This window comes from Choristoneura fumiferana, chromosome 21 (genome assembly GCF_025370935.1).
Source record: "Choristoneura fumiferana chromosome 21, NRCan_CFum_1, whole genome shotgun sequence".
Lineage (NCBI taxonomy): Eukaryota > Metazoa > Arthropoda > Insecta > Lepidoptera > Tortricidae > Choristoneura > Choristoneura fumiferana.
Window position 1 is genome coordinate 16,092,050 of NC_133492.1, and position 19,207 is coordinate 16,111,256.

At 37.8% G+C, this 19,207-nt stretch overlaps 1 protein-coding gene across 1 annotated transcript; it reads right to left on the bottom strand.

Annotated features, from left to right (window-relative positions):
- Positions 1–9,560: 9,560 nt before the first annotated feature.
- Positions 9,561–18,329, bottom strand: LOC141439534 (tryptase beta-2-like). The gene is made up of 10 exons (XM_074103822.1): positions 18,205–18,329; positions 17,300–17,361; positions 16,012–16,065; positions 15,362–15,482; positions 12,905–12,967; positions 12,319–12,416; positions 11,415–11,597; positions 10,710–10,932; positions 10,223–10,386; positions 9,561–9,777 (listed from the first exon to the last, which is right to left on the bottom strand). The coding sequence occupies exons 1-10, from the start codon at positions 18,239–18,241 to the stop codon at positions 9,574–9,576; spliced, it is 1,209 nt and encodes a 402-aa protein (XP_073959923.1). The 5' UTR covers positions 18,242–18,329; the 3' UTR covers positions 9,561–9,573.
- Between the last annotated feature and the right edge of the window lie 878 nt (positions 18,330–19,207).

Here is a 19,207-nt window from a genome sequence, read left to right on the forward strand (position 1 = left end):
AACACATGGGATATTATTTTAAATTAGCCGTTACCCGCGACTCCGTCCACACAAAATTCGTTTATCGCTATCCCGCAGGAACTATGCAATTTTTCGGAATAAAAACGGCTCAGTGGTTAAGACGTGATTAAGTAACAAACAAACAAACTGACTGACAAACTTTCGCATTTATAATATTAATAAAGTAGGAAGTAAGTAGGATAGGGTGACGTCCACAAAAAACTACGACAAAATTAGCTTGAGTCTGGACATCAGAAAACTTTAAACGGGTTCGCTATCGAACTGATAAAGGGAGTGTTATTTGGAATTAATCTGGAATGTTAATGGTAGCATCAACTGGAAGCCCATCCTTCTGAGCCCAGTCCAGTTGTAAGTTCATCTGAATATTTAGTAGGTACTATTAGTTATTCTGTATTTAGTCCGTTTTTTAGGTTCCGTACCCAAGGCCTAGACAGGCTGTATCTCATGAACCGTGATAGTTTGACAGTTGAAATTAAGTTGAAATTTTCACAGATTATGTATAATTGTGGCCGCTATAACAAAAAATACTGAAAGCAGAATTAAATAAATATTTAAGGGGGGCTTGGATCCCATACAACAAACGTTTCTTCGTTTCGTTTCTTATTTGCCGTTTCTTGCTAATGTCTAATGAATGTTGTGTAGATGGTACGGAACCATTCGTGCGCGAGTCCGACTCGCAATTGGCCAGTTTTAATAATAATAATAATAATAATAATATTTACTTTATTTGCTGAATATGGGTTTTTCCTTCATCTTAGTCCGCTCTCTTATAACTTCTATACGAGCTTTTGTTACAACACTCTTGTAAATATTTTAAAGAATTTATTGAATCAGGCGTTACTTTGCGGAGGTCCACATCAATGAACTAAAAGAATGTAATTGCTCACCCGCGACCTTACGATAGCTAAGCTTATGCAAAATATGCGTGTTCATGCAGTTCCTCCACCTCCACACTGTAAGAACACACACAAATCCATCTATCACCACTACCACACTACACTGACGCGTTTCGAACTCAACCATTGCAGAGCTCATCTTCAGAGTGACACAAACGGTACGGTACGGTTGTGTCACTCTGAAGATGAGCTCTGTTTGAGTTCGAATTTGAGTTCGAAACGCGTCAGTGTAGTGTGGTGGTGGTGATAGATGGGTTTGTGTGATTTGTGTGTGTTCTACAGTGTGGAGGTGGAGGAACTGCATGAACACGCATATTTGCATAAGCTTAGCTATCGTAAGGTCGCGGGTGAGCAAGGAAATTCTTTTAGTTCATTAATATTTTAAAGGATTTTTTAATCGTGGTTGACAAATGTTTCCATAAGTTGATAGTTCTTTAGGGTGAAGCCAAGACAAGCGTACTGTTTCCAGTTGTGAGTCGGGTATTTTCGGTCACGTTATTGGCTTCATACAATGTGTACCACTAATTTTGAGTCGCCGTGTGGCACAAACTGGACTTAACCGAATGCAGCAGAAATAACGCGACCTTGCAACGGTGTGACTTCCATCTTGAATAAATAAATCAAAAAATCAAAACCCGACTGCGTTTAAGAAATACTAAAAAGAAGAAAACAAGACTGGACGTAGTGGTCTAGAACTCTGTTAAGTAGCTAACTTAAACCCACCCAAACCCATTCAAATCGCGACCAGCTCAAAAATTCTAAGTACCTACCTAATAGGTCTCGACTGTTGAAGTTTAAGGTTAGCTACTTAACAGAGTTCTAGACCACTACGTCCACGTCTTGTTTTCTTCTTTTTATGTATTTTTTAACGCAGTCGGGTTTTGATTTTTTTATTTTATTGTTTTATTTCACACTTTTTTAATAGTTTTGTGAAAACGGTATGTAAAATACATGACTTGTACATTTTTGTAATCTGTTTTTAAATCCCTTCATTTTGACAACCTACTCGACAGGATAAAATAAAAAATTTTTTTGAAGACACAATTTCGGGCCAAAAACCCGCCATTTTATTTTTTTAAGAATTTCATGTACCCAGTGTCACTCGCGTCACTAAGATGAATCCAATGACGTATCATTTATCAAAATCGGTTCAGCCGTTGAGTAGTTACGAGAGGACATAGGAATAGACAGACATACATACGGGTTAAACACAACATCGGGGTAAAAAACTTTCTAATTTCACTCAAACTGACCATACCATCTACTGAATTTCTGGAATCACTTTAAGTCCACTTGTACCTATTACCGAAGATGAATTGAGATATTTTTCTCTTGAGCAAATCGTGTTGCGAGGCCCAATCGCTTCTTTCTAATACACTAGAACGTAAGTAAGATTGCCAATAAATCGATCTCAAAGCAGCGGCTCAGCCCGAGCCCGCTATCCTCTGTAGACAAATCGCTGCCTCAAAGGAAGATTACTGTAAAACTTGCATGAACTCACACGAGATAACATAGTACTACAAACATGCCTATCTTCATTGTTCATTTTTAATATCAATAGTAGTAAATATAGTTGGACCGGCTCATACATACACACACATAACACAACACATTTGATTATTTTTATATATGTCTTGCTCCTGGGGATTGAGTAACGCATCGGACCTCAAATGATAGGATAATGAGTACTGCAACGCGCGCTGTCTATTTTTGAAAAAAAGAGATAAAAGAAGAGTTCGTCTTGAGATTTTGACGGTGTGCGGCCGCCGTGTTAATAAATATTAATTTTGTAAAAATAATAAGAACTATTGGAGAAGTAATTTTGCGGGACACTGCCGACTATTTTGGGGTAAGCTAGGAATTATTTTACTATTGTTTAGTTTTTACACTTTTTTTGCTTTAAATTCACACGGAAACTAAAAAAGCGAAAGGTAAATAGCCTTGAACCATTGCACCAAAGCCAACATGTTTTATTACATCATTTGACATTTGGGTAGTTTTATGGGAAAAAAATTCATTTATATAATGTCTTAAACTTTCGTGATTTTCACTTAAGTCAAAATATCACGCACCAGGCTTATCACGCTAAAACACACACTAGTAATATTTACCTCGACGTTTCAGCAACATTACAGTGGTTTGTGTGACTTGTGTGTGTTTCTGCGTATGAAGAACTGCATGAACACGCATTTGATGCAAGGTCACTATCGTGAGATCGGGGTGAGCAAAGTAATTGTTTTTAGTTCATTGATATGGACCTCCGCAAAGTAACGTCTGATTAAATAAATTATTTAAACGATGCTGACTTGTCCACTTCGGTGTGACGGGGAGTCTGAAGCATTCCCAGTTATCCTCTGCGAGGGATAGTTTTATTGTTTGTTTTCATTTTACTAGGAATTCACTTTGTCTGTACTTAGAAGTAAATCTACTTATTTTCGTGGAGCTCTGGTGAGCCAAACTTAGTTAAACATGTTAGTTTTTTTTTTATGTCTGACTAGATTTTACCTTGATTTGAAATTCCGAGATTTCGCAAAAAATCTATGGGATTTCCCATAAATAACAAGTGAATAAAATAACTCTTTTTGCAGGTGGTAGGACCTTGTGCAAGGTCCGCCTGGATTGCTACCACCATCTTACTCGCTAATCCTGCCGTGAAGCAGCAGTGCTTGCACTGTTGCGTTTCGGCGTGGAGAGTAAGACAGCCGGTGAAATTACTGGCACTTGAGGTATCCCATCTTAGGCCTCTAGGTTGGCAACGCATCTGCAATACCCCTGGTGTTGCAGATGTTTATGGGCGGTGGTGATCTCTTACCATCAGGAGACCCACTTGCTCGTTTGCCATCCAGTCGAATAAAAAAAAAAAAACTCGCGGCGAATTTCATACCTCTAATCCTAGAGGTTGACATTTTGAGATTTTATCCCGGTTCCTTCGGAATTTTGAGATAAAAGGTAGCCACGTGTTATGTCGGACTTCTTGTTGTCTACATTCTCGTACCAAATTTGTCCAAAACTGCTCTCGTTTACCAATCAGGTCGCTCCCAACTAGTACAATCGTGCAGATGTACTAGTTCGGTCTTTTAGTACACACCTATAGAGTTCTTATAACCGTTCCGTTTCTTTTTGCTTTTGCGAGATGGACGGATGACCTGGTTCAAGTCGCGGGTTCACGGTGGATGCAAGCTGTTTTCAACCGAAGCAACTGGAGGTCTATGGGGGAGGCCTATGTCCAACAGTGGACGTCTTACGGCTGATACGGCCCTCAAAGTAATAAGTACATTCGATAAACCGCCACCTCACACCGTCCAGTTTGATTCGGCTGGCGCTCGCGAATCGGCCAATCGCGGCTATTCGGAGTAGTTCAGAGCGATTTGGTTCAATTGCTTCTCGAGATATTGTACTACATAAATTATCTGTACTAAGAGCAGAAAGGAGATGGGAATAGTTCTTTCTAGCACAGTGTCGGAGCTAATTCTTTTTAGTACTCAGTCATGTGCTACACACATGTGTCACATTATGTACACTGTGTTGGACACGAAGTTAAAATAAAGTAAACAAACATATCTGACAAACTTGAGATACTTATGTTGTACCATTGCGAATCGTGATTGTTGAGCTCGCTACTGTTCATAATTTAGCCGAGTTACACATACTTGTAGGAAATATTTTCATTAATAAGCCCGAATAGCATTATATGGTCATATTCTGAACAATGATAAGTGGCTCAGCAATTCCTGTTCGTGATTGTACAAAGCCAAACTTAGAGACAGTACATCTATAGTACTCATACGGACGCATATCTACCTACTTAAATATAAAAAAATATTGTTTATTTTTTCTATTTTTGTTTTGTTTATTTAAGGAGTCGCAGTACAAGTTAAAACTTGTATTTTTTCTGTGTTGTGTGTGTAGCCTTCTTGTGTTTACAAGTAAATAAAGATTTACTTTACTTTACTATAGTTAACACGTCATAATAAGTGATCACTTTAGTACCTCGTCACTTTAACGTCATGTTTGAAAAGTCATACGAAATTGTGTAACGTCTAAAAGCGACAAGGTACAGAAGTGATCAGTTATTAATAACGTTGACTGTACTCTGATACTACTTCTGTCATCTATATTTAATCTTTGGTCTGAGCCCGGAATAAATCAAACGTATTACTATATTGTTCCACATTCTCAGGTAAAAAGGTCACTGCGCTTTTTCCAAGCTGTCCAAAAGGCGGCGGGTTTGAAAATTATTCATAGCCAGGTACAGTCAAATGAGAGGGTCGCCATTAATAATCCGTCGCTTAATGTTCGAGTTGACTGATGGTGGGAGGCTGTGACACTCGCATTTGCTCCGTGTAACTGTGAGTGCATGTTTAAACTAAAAGATGTCTCGGTTCCATGGAAAAAAATTAATTAAATTCTGTGTTAATTAAGAATAAGTACCGTAAACTACTTCAACTTTGCCCTCTGGCCACAACATTGCCTGATTTGATTTAGAGTCGATAACTTAGCACTCTTATAGGTTTTCATTTTTTATCTACACGGGAATTATTATTACGGGGGGATAAAAGTTTAAAAACCTAAAGGGTGCTGAGTTATCGACTCTAAATCGAATCAGGCAATGTTGGGACCAGAGGGCAAAGTTGAAGCATTTTACGGTACTAAATATACAGATTATTTAGTTGAGATAAAAAGTCAGTGGCAGCTCCATAGCATAAAGACTGTTTTGAACATTAAACTACCGTGAGACTCACTCATATCAAATATATTGACCCGGATAACTCACTTCTTAAATCGAGTTTAGCTCGAAATGTTTCGGGCTAATCCGTAGCCCTTCCTCTTAGGAGCAACGCGACTCGGCGGCTGCTGCAACACGCGCACACGACGATTTAAGACGTGAGTTATCCGGGTCAATATATTTAATAACAGCGGCCAAGTGCGAGTCGGACTCGCCCATGAAGGGTTCCGTAGCAGCAAGTATCATAATATATAAGTTTCCTTTACTTTACGATTTATGACGTATTAAAAAAAACTACTTACTAGATCTCGTTCAAACCAATTTTCGGTGGAAGTTTGCATGGTAATGTACATCATATATAGAAAAAAATTATATTGGAAACCTCAATATCATTTTTGAAGACCTATAATATCCATAGATACCCCACATGTATGGGAATAAAATGAGTTTCAGTTCTAAGTATGGGAACCCCCAAAACTTATTGTTTTTGTTTTTTCTATTTTTGTGTGAAAATCTTAATACGGTTCACAGAATACATCTACTTACCAAGTTTCAACAGTATAGTTCTTATACTTTCGGTAAAAAGTGGCTGTGACATACGGAAGGACAGACAGACAGACAGACATGACGAATCCATAAGGGTTCCGTTTTTGCCATTTGGCTACGGAACCCTAATAAAAACTGTTCCAATTATTATTTTCACAACAAGCGTTTTATTAAAAAAAAAAAAATTAAGTACCTACCTGGCTGGCTGGTGGACTGGTTTAAAAATCTTAAAAGAAAATAAGTAATGTGGTCTGGAACTGTGTGAAATAATTTAAAGTTCTTCGGGACCCATTGAAAATCGTGACGTGATCGGCTGAAAAATTCTCAGTAAAAGGAAAAAATCTCATAGTGGGTCCCAACTTTTGAACTTAAAGTTGCAATAGTTCTAGACCATTGGATTTGTTTATTCTCTTTAGTTTTTAAGGCCATCGGGTATTTTTTTTCATATTTTTTTGTTATTTCTGTGAATGGGCTAATTATTAACTTTCTTTTAATACCTACAATGTAAAAGACTTTTTAACCCGCCAATTTTTTTTGAAATATTAATATCCTTTGTCACTTCGCCGATTCTGAAGGGTCTAACAATGACTCACTCGCAGTTTAGACTGTAGGGAGGACCAAAGAAATACACATACAAACATAGATACATACGCTCAAAAAACATAGGTAACCCTCCTTTGGGCAGTCGGGTAAAACACTTCAAATATTTTTTTTGACAGTAGCAAAAGTTAGTAAATCTTTCGATTTTTAAATAGGTAACTAAACTGCCACTTATTCAATCCAACGAATAAAAGTAACGCGAACAAATCGCTCAGTATTCCAGAAAAAAAGAACAACGGCCAATCGTTAGAGCGTTTCAAAGTGGAGCGATTTCCGCGGATTCCATTTAACTGGATCATGGAGCAGTGAGGATTTGCCCTAATCTGCCTTCAGTGGGGTTATCCGTCTGCGACTGCGTCACCGGAGACAAGACTGACGTGACGCGGCTTAAGGAACACTACCCTTTACTTCTGGTGCCCTGGTAGCAGTTTTTTTATTGTTTATGTTGTTCTGAAAGCTACCATAATTAGTTAAATAATACATAATTACCAATGCCCCGTGACTTCGCTCTCTTGAAATGTTGGGCTTGGCGATGCAACTGAAATCCTACATTATAGTAAATTATTATAGTCAAAATACTTACGGGACTTATCACGCTATTTTTACACAAGTAATATTTACCTCGACCTCTTGTGTAAAAATAGCGTGATAAGTCCCGTATATGGTATTTTGACTATGAGTGAGAATCACGAAAGTTTAAAACGTTATAGTAAATTATTAAATAAAAATTTTTTTTTTTTAAAGAATATATAAGAAAAAACTAGCTTTTGGGGTATTCTTTAAATGACACTAATTATTTTTCTCCGAATCAGATAATTCCGAGTTCTTCTTACTCAGAATCACGAGCACTTTCCCATAAATTTTTATGTGTCCAAGTGTCCATTTTGTAACGAACCATATAAACTGTATGGAAAAAAGTCAGAAAACTGTCAAAAAAGTTAGGGACTCTTTTCTTCGTCAAAATCAAAAGCGCTCGTGATTCTGAGTACGAAGAACCCAGAATTGCCCAATTCTGAAGAAAATAAATAAGCGTCATTAAAAAGGGAAAATGCCTTTTTACGCTACATGAAAATCTTATTGATCCACATCCATTCTGCCGTTTTATCAAGAGTTACAAACACACTGACAAATTTCCACATTTACTCGTATAATTCTATTCCACATTTATTTATACTTTTAATTTTTGTGTTAGAATTACACCTCTCCATTTCTTCCGTGGATGTCGTAAGAGGCGACTGAGGATATGGTTAAGGTATACCGTAGGCGACAGACTAGCAACCTGTCACTATTGTACCGTTGTGTGTGTGTATAATTCTACGATTTCTATCTCTGTGATACAATAAATCTTTGAATTTAAGCACGTGTCCTAGATTTCTCAGTACGGTCGCAAATCTTTGCCAAAATATCGCCCAAGCGTGCCTCCACTTGACCGATTGTCGCGGCTTCACCTCCTACCTTTTATGTTATCCTAACAGATGTCGGAGCAAAACGTCGAGTAATAAAGCTAGTTTGCATCCTTGTAAGCCGAACAATTTGTCCAGGACGTTTGTACAATGTTGTTGAGCTACACTATTTGTTTACTGGGGATAAAAGGAGTTTTAGAGTTGTTAGGACGATTCAGTGATGTATAGTTACTACGCTGTGGTAGAAGGGAGAATGCACAGGAAGCTTCAATAGACACAGAGCATAATAAAAAGGACCAGTCACATCATTTTATAAGGCATTTTTATGCCGATGATTTTTAGGCAGATGTATTCCATCTTAGTTGTTTAGTCTAACCTATTGTTACAGTTGTAATGTTTCTGGTGTTGCTATTGTACGTTTTTGTTTTGGATTTAGTCGCCTTAAGGACCCACGCTGAAGCCGTGGTGGCCTAGTGGTTTGACCTATCGCCTCTCAAGCAGAGGTCGTGGGTTCAAACCCGGCTCGCACCTTGAGTTTTTCGAAATTCATGTGCGGAATACATTTGAAATTTACCACGAGCTTTGCGGTGAAGGAAACATCGTGAGGAAACCTGCGCAAACCTGCGAAGCAATTCAATGGTGCGTGTGAAGTTCCCAATCGCACTGGGCCCGCGTGGGAAATACGGCCCAAGCCCTCTTGTTCTGAGAGGAGGCCTGTGCCCAGCAGTGGGACGCATATAGGCTGGGGTGATGAAGGACTCGCGACACTAGGTCCTTGCTTTTATTTTTAGTTTTTAAAGGTGCTTTATAGGAGGTGGAGGCGTGCAGTCGGGAAAAATGGGAAGCCCAGACAGTGTCGGACCTTCACATGCTAAAAAACCCCACTGTACGCCCCCGATTCTCTGAAGCTTACTACGGTGAAAAGAACGTTGGAGGGGTTTCTGATCTACCCATAGAGTCCTGCTTCAGCCATTTGCTGGAAAGACTAATGTTGCCGTGAATCAGCAGTGCTTGCACTGTTGTGTTTCGGCGTGGAGAGTAAGACAGCCGGTGAAATTACTGGCACTTGAGGTATCCCATCTTAGGCCTCTAGGTTGGCAACGCATCTGCAATACCTCTGGTGTTGCAGGTGTCTATGGGCAGTGGTGATCTCTTAACATCAGGAGACCCACTTGCTCGTTTGCCAACCAGTCGAATAAAAAAAAAGACGGATGAGGAGGATGCAATCTCCCGTTTGGCTCTGCAGGGTGCTTGGGTCAGTTTTTTTTTATTGATTCGAATTGGTTTTTTCTTTGACGGACCCTAGCCTGTTCTTAACATTCGGCAATCTAGCAACTTGCCTTTCCCCAGTTGTTTAAAAAAACATGGTTCTGTTACTTTTTTAATATACGCGAAAAGGTTTACTGAATGGCCACACGACACTTTCAATCCAGTCAATATAGGTGGAGACTCTGGTGTATATTCCTGGCTTGCTTGCGCGGGCGCATCCAATACCGAATGACGTTACGCCGATCACGTAGTGCATTGCCCCTTGGTCCTGAATGGCGAGAGGAATCCTCACTTGAAGTGGACCACCGGAGTCACCCTGAAACGGAAATAAATCTGATTAAACTAGTGGGGAAAATAATAAATGTATGAAACTTTGGCGTGCAAGTCCCAGTTGCACAAAGCTGTACGTTCACCAGAGATGTGCGCGAAATTTTACGTCTCTCTGCTAGCAAAGTTTTTGCTATTCTGCGTGTAACGAGTAATACCTACCTACTTATCTAGGACGTCCTTTAATTAGGTTCCAAAACTACAATATTATATGTAGGATTACCATTGGATCCTTCCTTACCAATGAATCCTTCATTTTTCTACCCTCGCTCAGCGCGTTTTTTTTCTCGCACATTACTCCACTTCCTTGCTTATCATGCTCAGCCATACATCAGTCTTAGTAATGTAATGTTTTCCGGTTCAACACATTTATGTCCTATTTTGAAGCTTTTTTTTAATGCTTTTCGTTTATTTTCTTCTTCAAGTATAAGTACCTGACAAGCATCAACGCCACCAGTCAACTTGCCAGCACAGATTTGACCATCCTGCATGCCACACCACAGCCGACTGCAGAAAGACCGTAAGAGATTGTCACACACTTTTGAATCTATTATATCCACCTCAGCTGCTTGCAGTTCCGGTGAACTCTGGAGATTGGCTAAAAGAAATACAAACATTCAAATGAGGCATGCACTATGGAGTGCATACATATTCATATAATTATAACACATATAAATAGACTAATTATAACATTCTCGTGGAAGATGACAATGTACGAGATAGGACATACGGTTTATACCTACCTCTAGTATATGGTGATACTAGATGGGCGATGGGTTGTGATCAACCAAGACAGGGTAACATTTTCAGCAGAGGTTTTTCTATGATGAGCAAGAAATTTAATTTTACCCCACCCGTAAAAAATGCTGCCGGAAAAATAGAAGAAATAAAAGGGATAATCAATATTCACAATTTTCTTACTTGTATCAACAACTCCCCATCCGGTTAAAGTGGCTTCTAGCCCAAGACTGCTGGTGTCAAATTTAGTCCACAGGCAAGCTGGTTGTACAAGTTCGGTGAACTCGAGTACTTCTTCGACTAGTTCTATTATGGCTATGTCGTTGTATTTCTTCGGAGGAGCGTACTGGGGGTGAACTATAATTCTGGAAATTTCTTTGTCATTTGGGAATTGCTGATTGTAGTACTGCAAAAAGAAGCAAATAATTTTTCTAAAATTTAACCATTGCCTAAACGTAGTGATACATTTGTCAACCTTAATCTTAAATACTTAAATAAATGTACGATCATGCGAAGGAAACAATGTTTTTGAAATGAAAATAGAAAAGTTTAATAAAAATTAAACTATCGAATATGCAAAAAAATTGAAAAGACAGAAAACACAACTAGCACCAAGGCTTACCCGATCGTAACACAAATCTCTTTCACTCACTCTCCCGTCCCATTCACTAAGCAGTAGTCTTCAGTCATTCGGTCGCTCGTTTACATCAAATCATTCGTACAAAAATCAACCCTCATTCCCACATAAATATATAATAAATAAATAAATAAGTTTCTAGGTAACTTTAAAACGTACTCAGCTGAATTTACCCCATTAAAGGCTGAATTATTCTGCGTACATTTCACAACACACAACACCTTAATGTTAACGTAGGTATCTCTGCTCACCACATCAGCAATGTTCTTGTCTCCCAGTCGCACAATCTTCGGTGTTATGTCAGCAACAGTTTCGTCACGGGGTGAGGCTCTGGAGCAGTGGCCAGCAGTCAAAAGAAATTTAGCACTGATAAGAGAACTGCCGCATTTGAATATCCACGTTCCTCCACCAGCTGCTTTCCAACCAACAGCACCCTAAAACATTAGGTTAAATGTCGCTTATTGTACAATCAGCTGCAGAAGCGGATGAGCGATTGCGGTGCTCAAAATGATATAAAAACGACTGTACCGCCAAGGTGCTCTACTTCTGCTGCTGACTGTATATTCATTGATCAGATGTAGTCTCGACATGAGGAGCACTCTATAGAGCGACTTGTAGTGCAGGACAGGGTCGATGGCAAAAGATCGTGAAGATGTTCTTCACGCTGGACTGACCAGATAAAAGCCCTAACAAATACTCCTCTCAACACTTGCCTCTGGAAAGCGACAGACACGAACAATTGGCGTAGAATTGTTCAACGTGCTGCGTACCCACGACTGCTCTGTCAAGAGTATCCGACAAAGAAGATGGGAAGAGATTCATTGATCAGGATATATCTCACAACCACAAGTGCTTTATACCTAACCTGAGTAGGTTACTCTATTCTACTAACCAACTTTGCCTATTGGGCAACAGGTTTACTAAGGTAAGTTTATATTAGGTTATGTGGGAGACCTGTTAGCTTTTAAGATAAGCTCAATTGCTGACTTTACTGGTTATAAGTAATGGTTTATTTATAATAGTAAAAGCGAGCGCCGAAAATAATTGACTTTTGTAAAGGACCCCTTGATGTCCCGTCAACGATCACGGTTTTGTCAGAATCTTGTCAAATGTAGCTAATAGCTATAAAACAAATTGTAATACAACTATTATTACCATGTGGGGATATTCTCCTATTAATGTACTGTGTCCTCCGACAGCTGATAGTGGTGGGGGTTCATTGGGATCCCGGTTCCTTTTGTAATACTCATCACCTGTAATAAACACATTATTATACAACTTTGTAGAGACATTTAATTATAGCTGGGATTGATCTATGCAAAATTACGTTTTATGGTACTGCTAACCAAAATTTACCTATCAACCTGGGCACAGGTCTCTTCTGAGAAAGAGTGAGCATGGGCTCCAGTTCTCACGCGACCCCAGTGCGAATTAAGAACTTCACACACACCACTGAATTGATTTGCGTTTGAGTGTAGATTTTCCCATGATATTGTCTTTTATCGCAAAGCTCATAGCAAAATCTGAGAAATCCAGAGGCGAGCCCGAGATCCAAACCCATTAAAATTTGAGTTAAATCTTAGTTTGCTTTATTATCGTAAGAAATAATTGATAATAAACACTTTGAATTTATTCAACGTTACAATAAGCTTTTTTCTAAGACTCCAGAAGTGTAACAGATAACGTACCAACATTTCTTTGACCGAACAAGGATATTTGGAAAGAAATGTGACGTACTCACATTCCACCGCTTTCTTTTGTTTCTCGTCTCGAATTTTCATGTGCCAAATGTATTCCTCGCATTCTGAAACGAGAAGTTGTAAATAAAATTGTATTGCGCGAAATAGCTCGCGCGTCGCTTCTGTGAATGGTTCCCAACGATGCTTAGAAGGAAACTATTTAAATGAAACTTAATAAGTATTCATTGTAGAAAACCCTTTTTAATTTTTATATAAATTGCAGCCCTCACCTGCAAGACCTTATGGAAAGAGAAAAGATGGCATTGAAGAATCTTCTGGTGGTAAAAAATAATGTTTGTGGTATGGCATTTAATTCTGCCAATCACGAAGAAGTTTATTGTGATTCGTTTGTGGAATATAAAGGTACTTCCTAAAATTTACTTCAGTTGTTAATCTGTGGAGCTTCATATGAGTAAAATGCATTTTTAGAATTATATATTTTTTTTTTTTTATTTTATGATGTTATATATTAGTTATTTCATTTTGTAATTATATTTATTTATTTGATGTTATTATTCTTTGGACGGTAAGTATTTTACACTTCCATTGAACGTATAATAGTATGGTAAATTTGGTAATGATCAATTGATAAAGCTATTGGCTATTATTAAAGATATTGGCTAGGTAAAGCTTACAAATTGTAAATAGTTCAGTTTCATTTCCTTTTAAACAGAGGAATTTAGAAAGTAAAACAAATGTGTCATTTTTCCAACTCTTCAACCATTTGTTCTTACACCTACATGAAAAAGAACAAAAAGCTTTTGTTTTGTAACTTTGTCCTTAACATGCGGGACGCGGGTTTCATCAATACAATTCATCCTACTTTGTTACTTACAATTGCTGCTGCGCTCAATATAATTAAAATGGTTTTTAAGCTGAGGGCTTATTGCGTAAACTTTCTGGCACTCGCGATCGACATTGATGATTGATTCATTGAAATGACATTTGATTGCGATCGCGAGTGCCAGAAAAGTTAGGCAATACGGCCTCTGATCTCATTTAATAATTATGGTGAGTGATTATGTGTGCGCGTGCGTGCATGCGAGCAAGCGTGTGCGTTTTTGTTATTTTTTTATGCTAAAACGGCTGAACAGATTTCTATCAAACTGGGTAAGTTTTTTTTCTCACGCTGAGATTTTCTCACGAGATCAGGATGTATCAATCATTGCAAAATCCTGAAAGCTCAACCGCTGAGTTTAGAGACAAAATGTTGCACAGATATTTTTTTACAACGCAAATAAAGATAACGATGTAACTTTTTTGTAAATCTCCACGGGAACTTAATAGAATCCCGAAATTTTAATTTTAATAGGTACTAAGTTAATGCAATAAATGAATAAAAGTACACGCGACTGAAGCCGTGGGTAAGAGCTAGCCGTAAATGGAGCCGTGAACATTCTCTTATGTTTTGTTACGATATTAAAAGTTAAATTCCAGCAACAGGTTCCCAGCTCGAAGTTCCAAGTAAGAGGTGAAATTTAAATGAATGGGGTCCGAGTTATTGCGATTCTCACAAGTTCTCTGTTCTGAAATGCCGGTAGTTTGTCTTTAAGACAACTTTCACCTAACTTACTGAGAACTACCTGTAGTATTTTATAATTTTATTTTGGTAAAAGTACTGGGAATGAGGGCTATTTTTTGTCTTAGTAGATGGCGCCACTGTTGCGTGAGGTTTTTAAGTATAGCTTTCAAAGTCTGTTATTACGGGTGTGAAAACAAAGTTAAGATTAAAACCCTAAAAATATCGAGCAACCACAGTCTTGCGTAGTCCCGTTTGGTTCGGAAAAAAAGGGAGGACAAAAGTTTTCGAAAGACAAAACTGTCTCAAAACACAGACATTCATTGCCCCTTATCGCATAAATGCCATAATTAATTTCAGGTAATGCAAAATATTCAAAAAATTATTCTAATTATAAATAAACCCGCATAGCTCACCCAAAAACTATGAGATTTGACATTTCGTAAACCTCACGCTACACTAGCGCCTCTAGCGGCGAATTCATACGCGATAGCCCTCATTTATGCGAGGGTGTTTACATAGAATTATGTATGTGTGTTTGTATGTAAACTCTTTATTGTAGAAAAGAAAAGAATCAAAATTCAATTGACAAACTTTGAGATACTTGCAAAAAGGCGTACTTATCACTTTAAGGGGTTTCTACCAGTCAATCTTTGAATTAATAGTAAGAACAGTAATTATTAGGCGATTTTTACCCACTTCCATTGGTCAGATTGGCTTAAAATTTGGTAAGCACGGGGAGGTAGGATGGCAATGCTACTAGCATTGGAATCACTCGGAATAAAAGAAGCTAACCCAGCTGGAGTAGACTGTTTTCTAGGTCAAGATCTGGAACCTAACTCCAGCTTTTACTGGTAATAGCTAAACGGTAATTTTTAGCAGATTTGGCCAAAAAGTTGGGAACAGTGATACTCAATTTGACAGCAGGTCTAATACTCACTTGCTTCACTAATCCTTTTACCAGGCGCCAAGAAGTTAGGTACAGGTGGATTGTACCGGTCACAGGCACGGACATCTGGATAACTCGGCGGTGGGCTGGAACTTATGTACGGCTCTTTATGCTGTGAAAATATGACGCACACTTTTATGGAATATCGACTTCTTACTACGTATAGGGAAGTTATGGTAGCCTAGTAGTTTGAGCTGTGGCTTCTCAAGCAGAGGGTCGTGGGTTACCCCGAGTTCTCACCTATGAGTTTTTTGGAATTTATGCGCCGAAATTACACTTGAAATTTACCATAACGTTTACGAAGAAGCAAAACATCGTGAGAAAACCAGCACTCATTAGGGTAGAATTAAATAGTATGTGTGAAGTTTCCTATCCGTCTCCAATCTCATCTCGGCCGTCATTATGACGCACTACACGGCACAGGCCTTCCTTCTAAACAAGAGGGCTTGCGCCGGTAGTTCCCACGCGGGCCCAGTGCGGTTTGGGAACTTCGCACACACACTACAATTGCATCATTTGCCTTCGTTTCGTTTTAAGTATAAATTTAATGTGTTAGAGTTGTTTGTAGGTTAGTTATAAGTAATAGTTTGTTTATGTTAGAGATTCAACCACTTAGTTAAGATTAGCTTTAAAGAACGCACCGGGTGTTCAGTCACGTCTACGTATCCCCATGACCACCTGTCCTCTGCAACTTGCTGAAACAAATTTAACATCTACATCAACCTGTATAATTTTTTGTTTAAAATTATCGGGGCCCGGAATTTTGTGTGCGGTTATTGACAGATTGTACTGACAGTTTTTTTTATTTATTTTTCTAATAAATATAACAAATTATGTCGAATAAATTATTAATTATAAATGAGCCAATCGCAAAAAGACTCAAACGTCAAACGGACCTCACGATTACTAACGCCATCTAGCGAAATTACGCCTGTTCGAAAACCCTCTTTCCATTATATTAGCATTAGCAATAGAGATAACAGCAAGGTGTCGACTATTATTCCGCATTAGCATGTCATACACTGGGACATTGCTTAAATTGCGAAGCTTCCGGACTGTGTTTAGCCTGGTCTGGTGGAAAAAACTAGTCTTTATGAAAAAATGATCAGTCATTAGGTACCATCGAGAAAAAAAATCCAAAGACAAGACAATCACCTTCCTCATTTCCCGTTTGTTGAACCTTTGCGAACCTTACGTAACATCACCTTGACGTAATTAGCAAGCAGCTGTTGTGTTTACATGGTGCCCTGGTCGCTACATCGCTATATTGTGGGTTTATGAGTGTTTTCCAAAGTTATGATCAAATATTTAATTATAAAGCTGGTAGCATAGACGAGCCTAGCAACCGAAGGAGTTTTTTGTTACTAAATAAATTCAATATCGGCAAAGCATTATAATAATCCATTTTCCAGATTTTTGTTCATTGCTGTTGTCATTAACGTGTCGAAGGTCGCAGTTCTAACCTAACTTATGCACTGCCTAAATTTGGGCAAACGTTTGACAGTAAATAATCAGCTTTAATAAAATATGTCTTTAAACGTATCTCGGTAAAATGAAATCATGTGAAATAATAATAATGTTTACACATTGGTTTAAAATTAAAAATAAAGTTGTGTTAAATACTTGTGATGTATATTGTAAATCTGTTTAAAAAAATATACCTTGTTGATTTTCTTGCCGGATTCTTCTCAACAGAGGTTTTTCCGAACCGGTGGTAGATTTTTTTTGACATTCATAAGTGCTTGTTATAGCCTAAATTGAATAAAGATATTATGACTTTGACTGTGACTCTGCTAATTAAAAGTACTGTAATAACTTGACTGGGAACTGAAATTAAAACGAAATGGCAGTACCTAAATCAAATAATCATGAATTAAAGATATTGTTATTATTAACACGAAAATAGTCGGCACTAAAAAAAATACTCACTCTTTTATTCCTTGCACTGAAATCCTTGAACACTCCATAGCCCTCTGTATGTACGCGGATCACTGTTAAAACACCATTTATTATTAACGATAGTAAATAACATTTATTACGATATTGTTTTCCTCGTTGCTGATATCATCACGGAGTTTAATAGCTCAGCGTACAAGGAACTTTGTTGTTGTTTGTGAAACCAGCTCGCGCTTGCGACTTCACCGTGTTTCTTTTACCTATAGAAATAGGATAATTAAACGATTTTTGAGTTTATCAGCGCGGTGGCCTTTATATTTTTCTCGGCAGCAGATTTTTTTTTTGGCCGTCGTACTTTGATCCCCTCGCTGCACTTACAATTCTACTGATGCAGTGTTTACCATTTTGTTTGTTTCTCGGTAGATGTTATTTATAATCCAATTATTCACTATCTATATTATAAAAGGAGCATCTATGCAAAATTACAGCTTGATAGGTCTAAAGCCTAGTTTAGAATCGCAAGAAAAAACAAGCAAGTAGCATTACATTGCTACGGTCGATTGACCATTTCAAACTCGTTCCTTTTGCCAACTTGCAATGTAATACAACTTGCACCATTTTTATTGAAAGTCTAAACTAGGCTTTAGGATGGGTTGAGCGTTGACGATGATGAGTCAGTCAGGACTTTTTCTTCTTTTTTAGTAAAGTTCCAACTATTTAATATCCGCGATCAAATCATCTTTATTCAAGGACTTAGATTTGTTTGGCTTACACTTGTTTGTCTGATTTGTTCGTAAAGCCGAGTTTAGACTTGCAAGAAAAATCGTACAAGTTGCCTTACATTGCGAGGCCGTCACTGTCAATCGAGGCCACGTAATGCAACTTGCACGATTTTTCTTGCAAGTCTAAACTCGGCTTTAAATTCACAGAAAAAATACCTCCACAAGTAAATATTAGAAGCGTGAAAGTGAACATTGTTTTTCTGTATTGTAATTGTTTTTCTATTTCCGTTATGTAGGTACACAGTTTAATTCACAAAGGTGCGTCTAACCACAGTTTGTGCTTAAAGCCGACTGTTCGAGTAAACTATAAAAAGCCGGACTCAGATCTGTTAGTACAGTCAGTATGTCAAGAGATTTATTTATTAGTTTTATGTTTTTTATAATTATTTTTCATTTTTAAAAGTCGCTGAATTAATGTTGTTCAGTTTGATGAGTACGATCTACGTTTTAATTACTTACTCTTGTTAAAGGGCCCACCCGTTATATGTTTACGTAACAAACGTTTTGTAATTATCAAAAGTAATAAATACATCATACAGACAGTTATCATCATCATCATCTTGTAGTGGGTATATTATACCAGCTGTGGCCTGTAACACGAGCAAATAATTAAAATATAGATCGTACCCGTCAAACCGAACAACATTAGTTCAGCGACTTTTTTAAAAATATATACCTCGTTGAGTTTCTTGCCGGATTCTTCTCAGCAGAGGTTTTTCCGAACCGGTGGTAGTTTTTTTTTGACATTCATAAGTGCTTGTTATAGCCTGAATTGAATAAAGATATTTTGACTTTGACTTTGAAATAATTAGTTTATTTTTATTACATTTTAAAGGTTTATTCGACCTGTAGCGTTACAGTGACAGGCGACGTCAGCTGGGTTCTAGGATGGCGTACATTGATAACAGTATTTTATTTGTATGAAAAAGGGAAAATCAAAGGATCCATTATTTTTAAAAGTCGCTGAATAATTTTGTTCAGTCTGACGAATACGATCTATGTTTAAATTATTTGCCCGTATTAGGTACAGACCACATAGGTACAGGCTGAGATGGTATTTTAACTAATTTTATTGTCAACTGTACACGTCAGGAAAATGATCGGTTTCTCATAATATGTTTTAACCCAACAATGATAAAACGTGCAGAATAATATATAT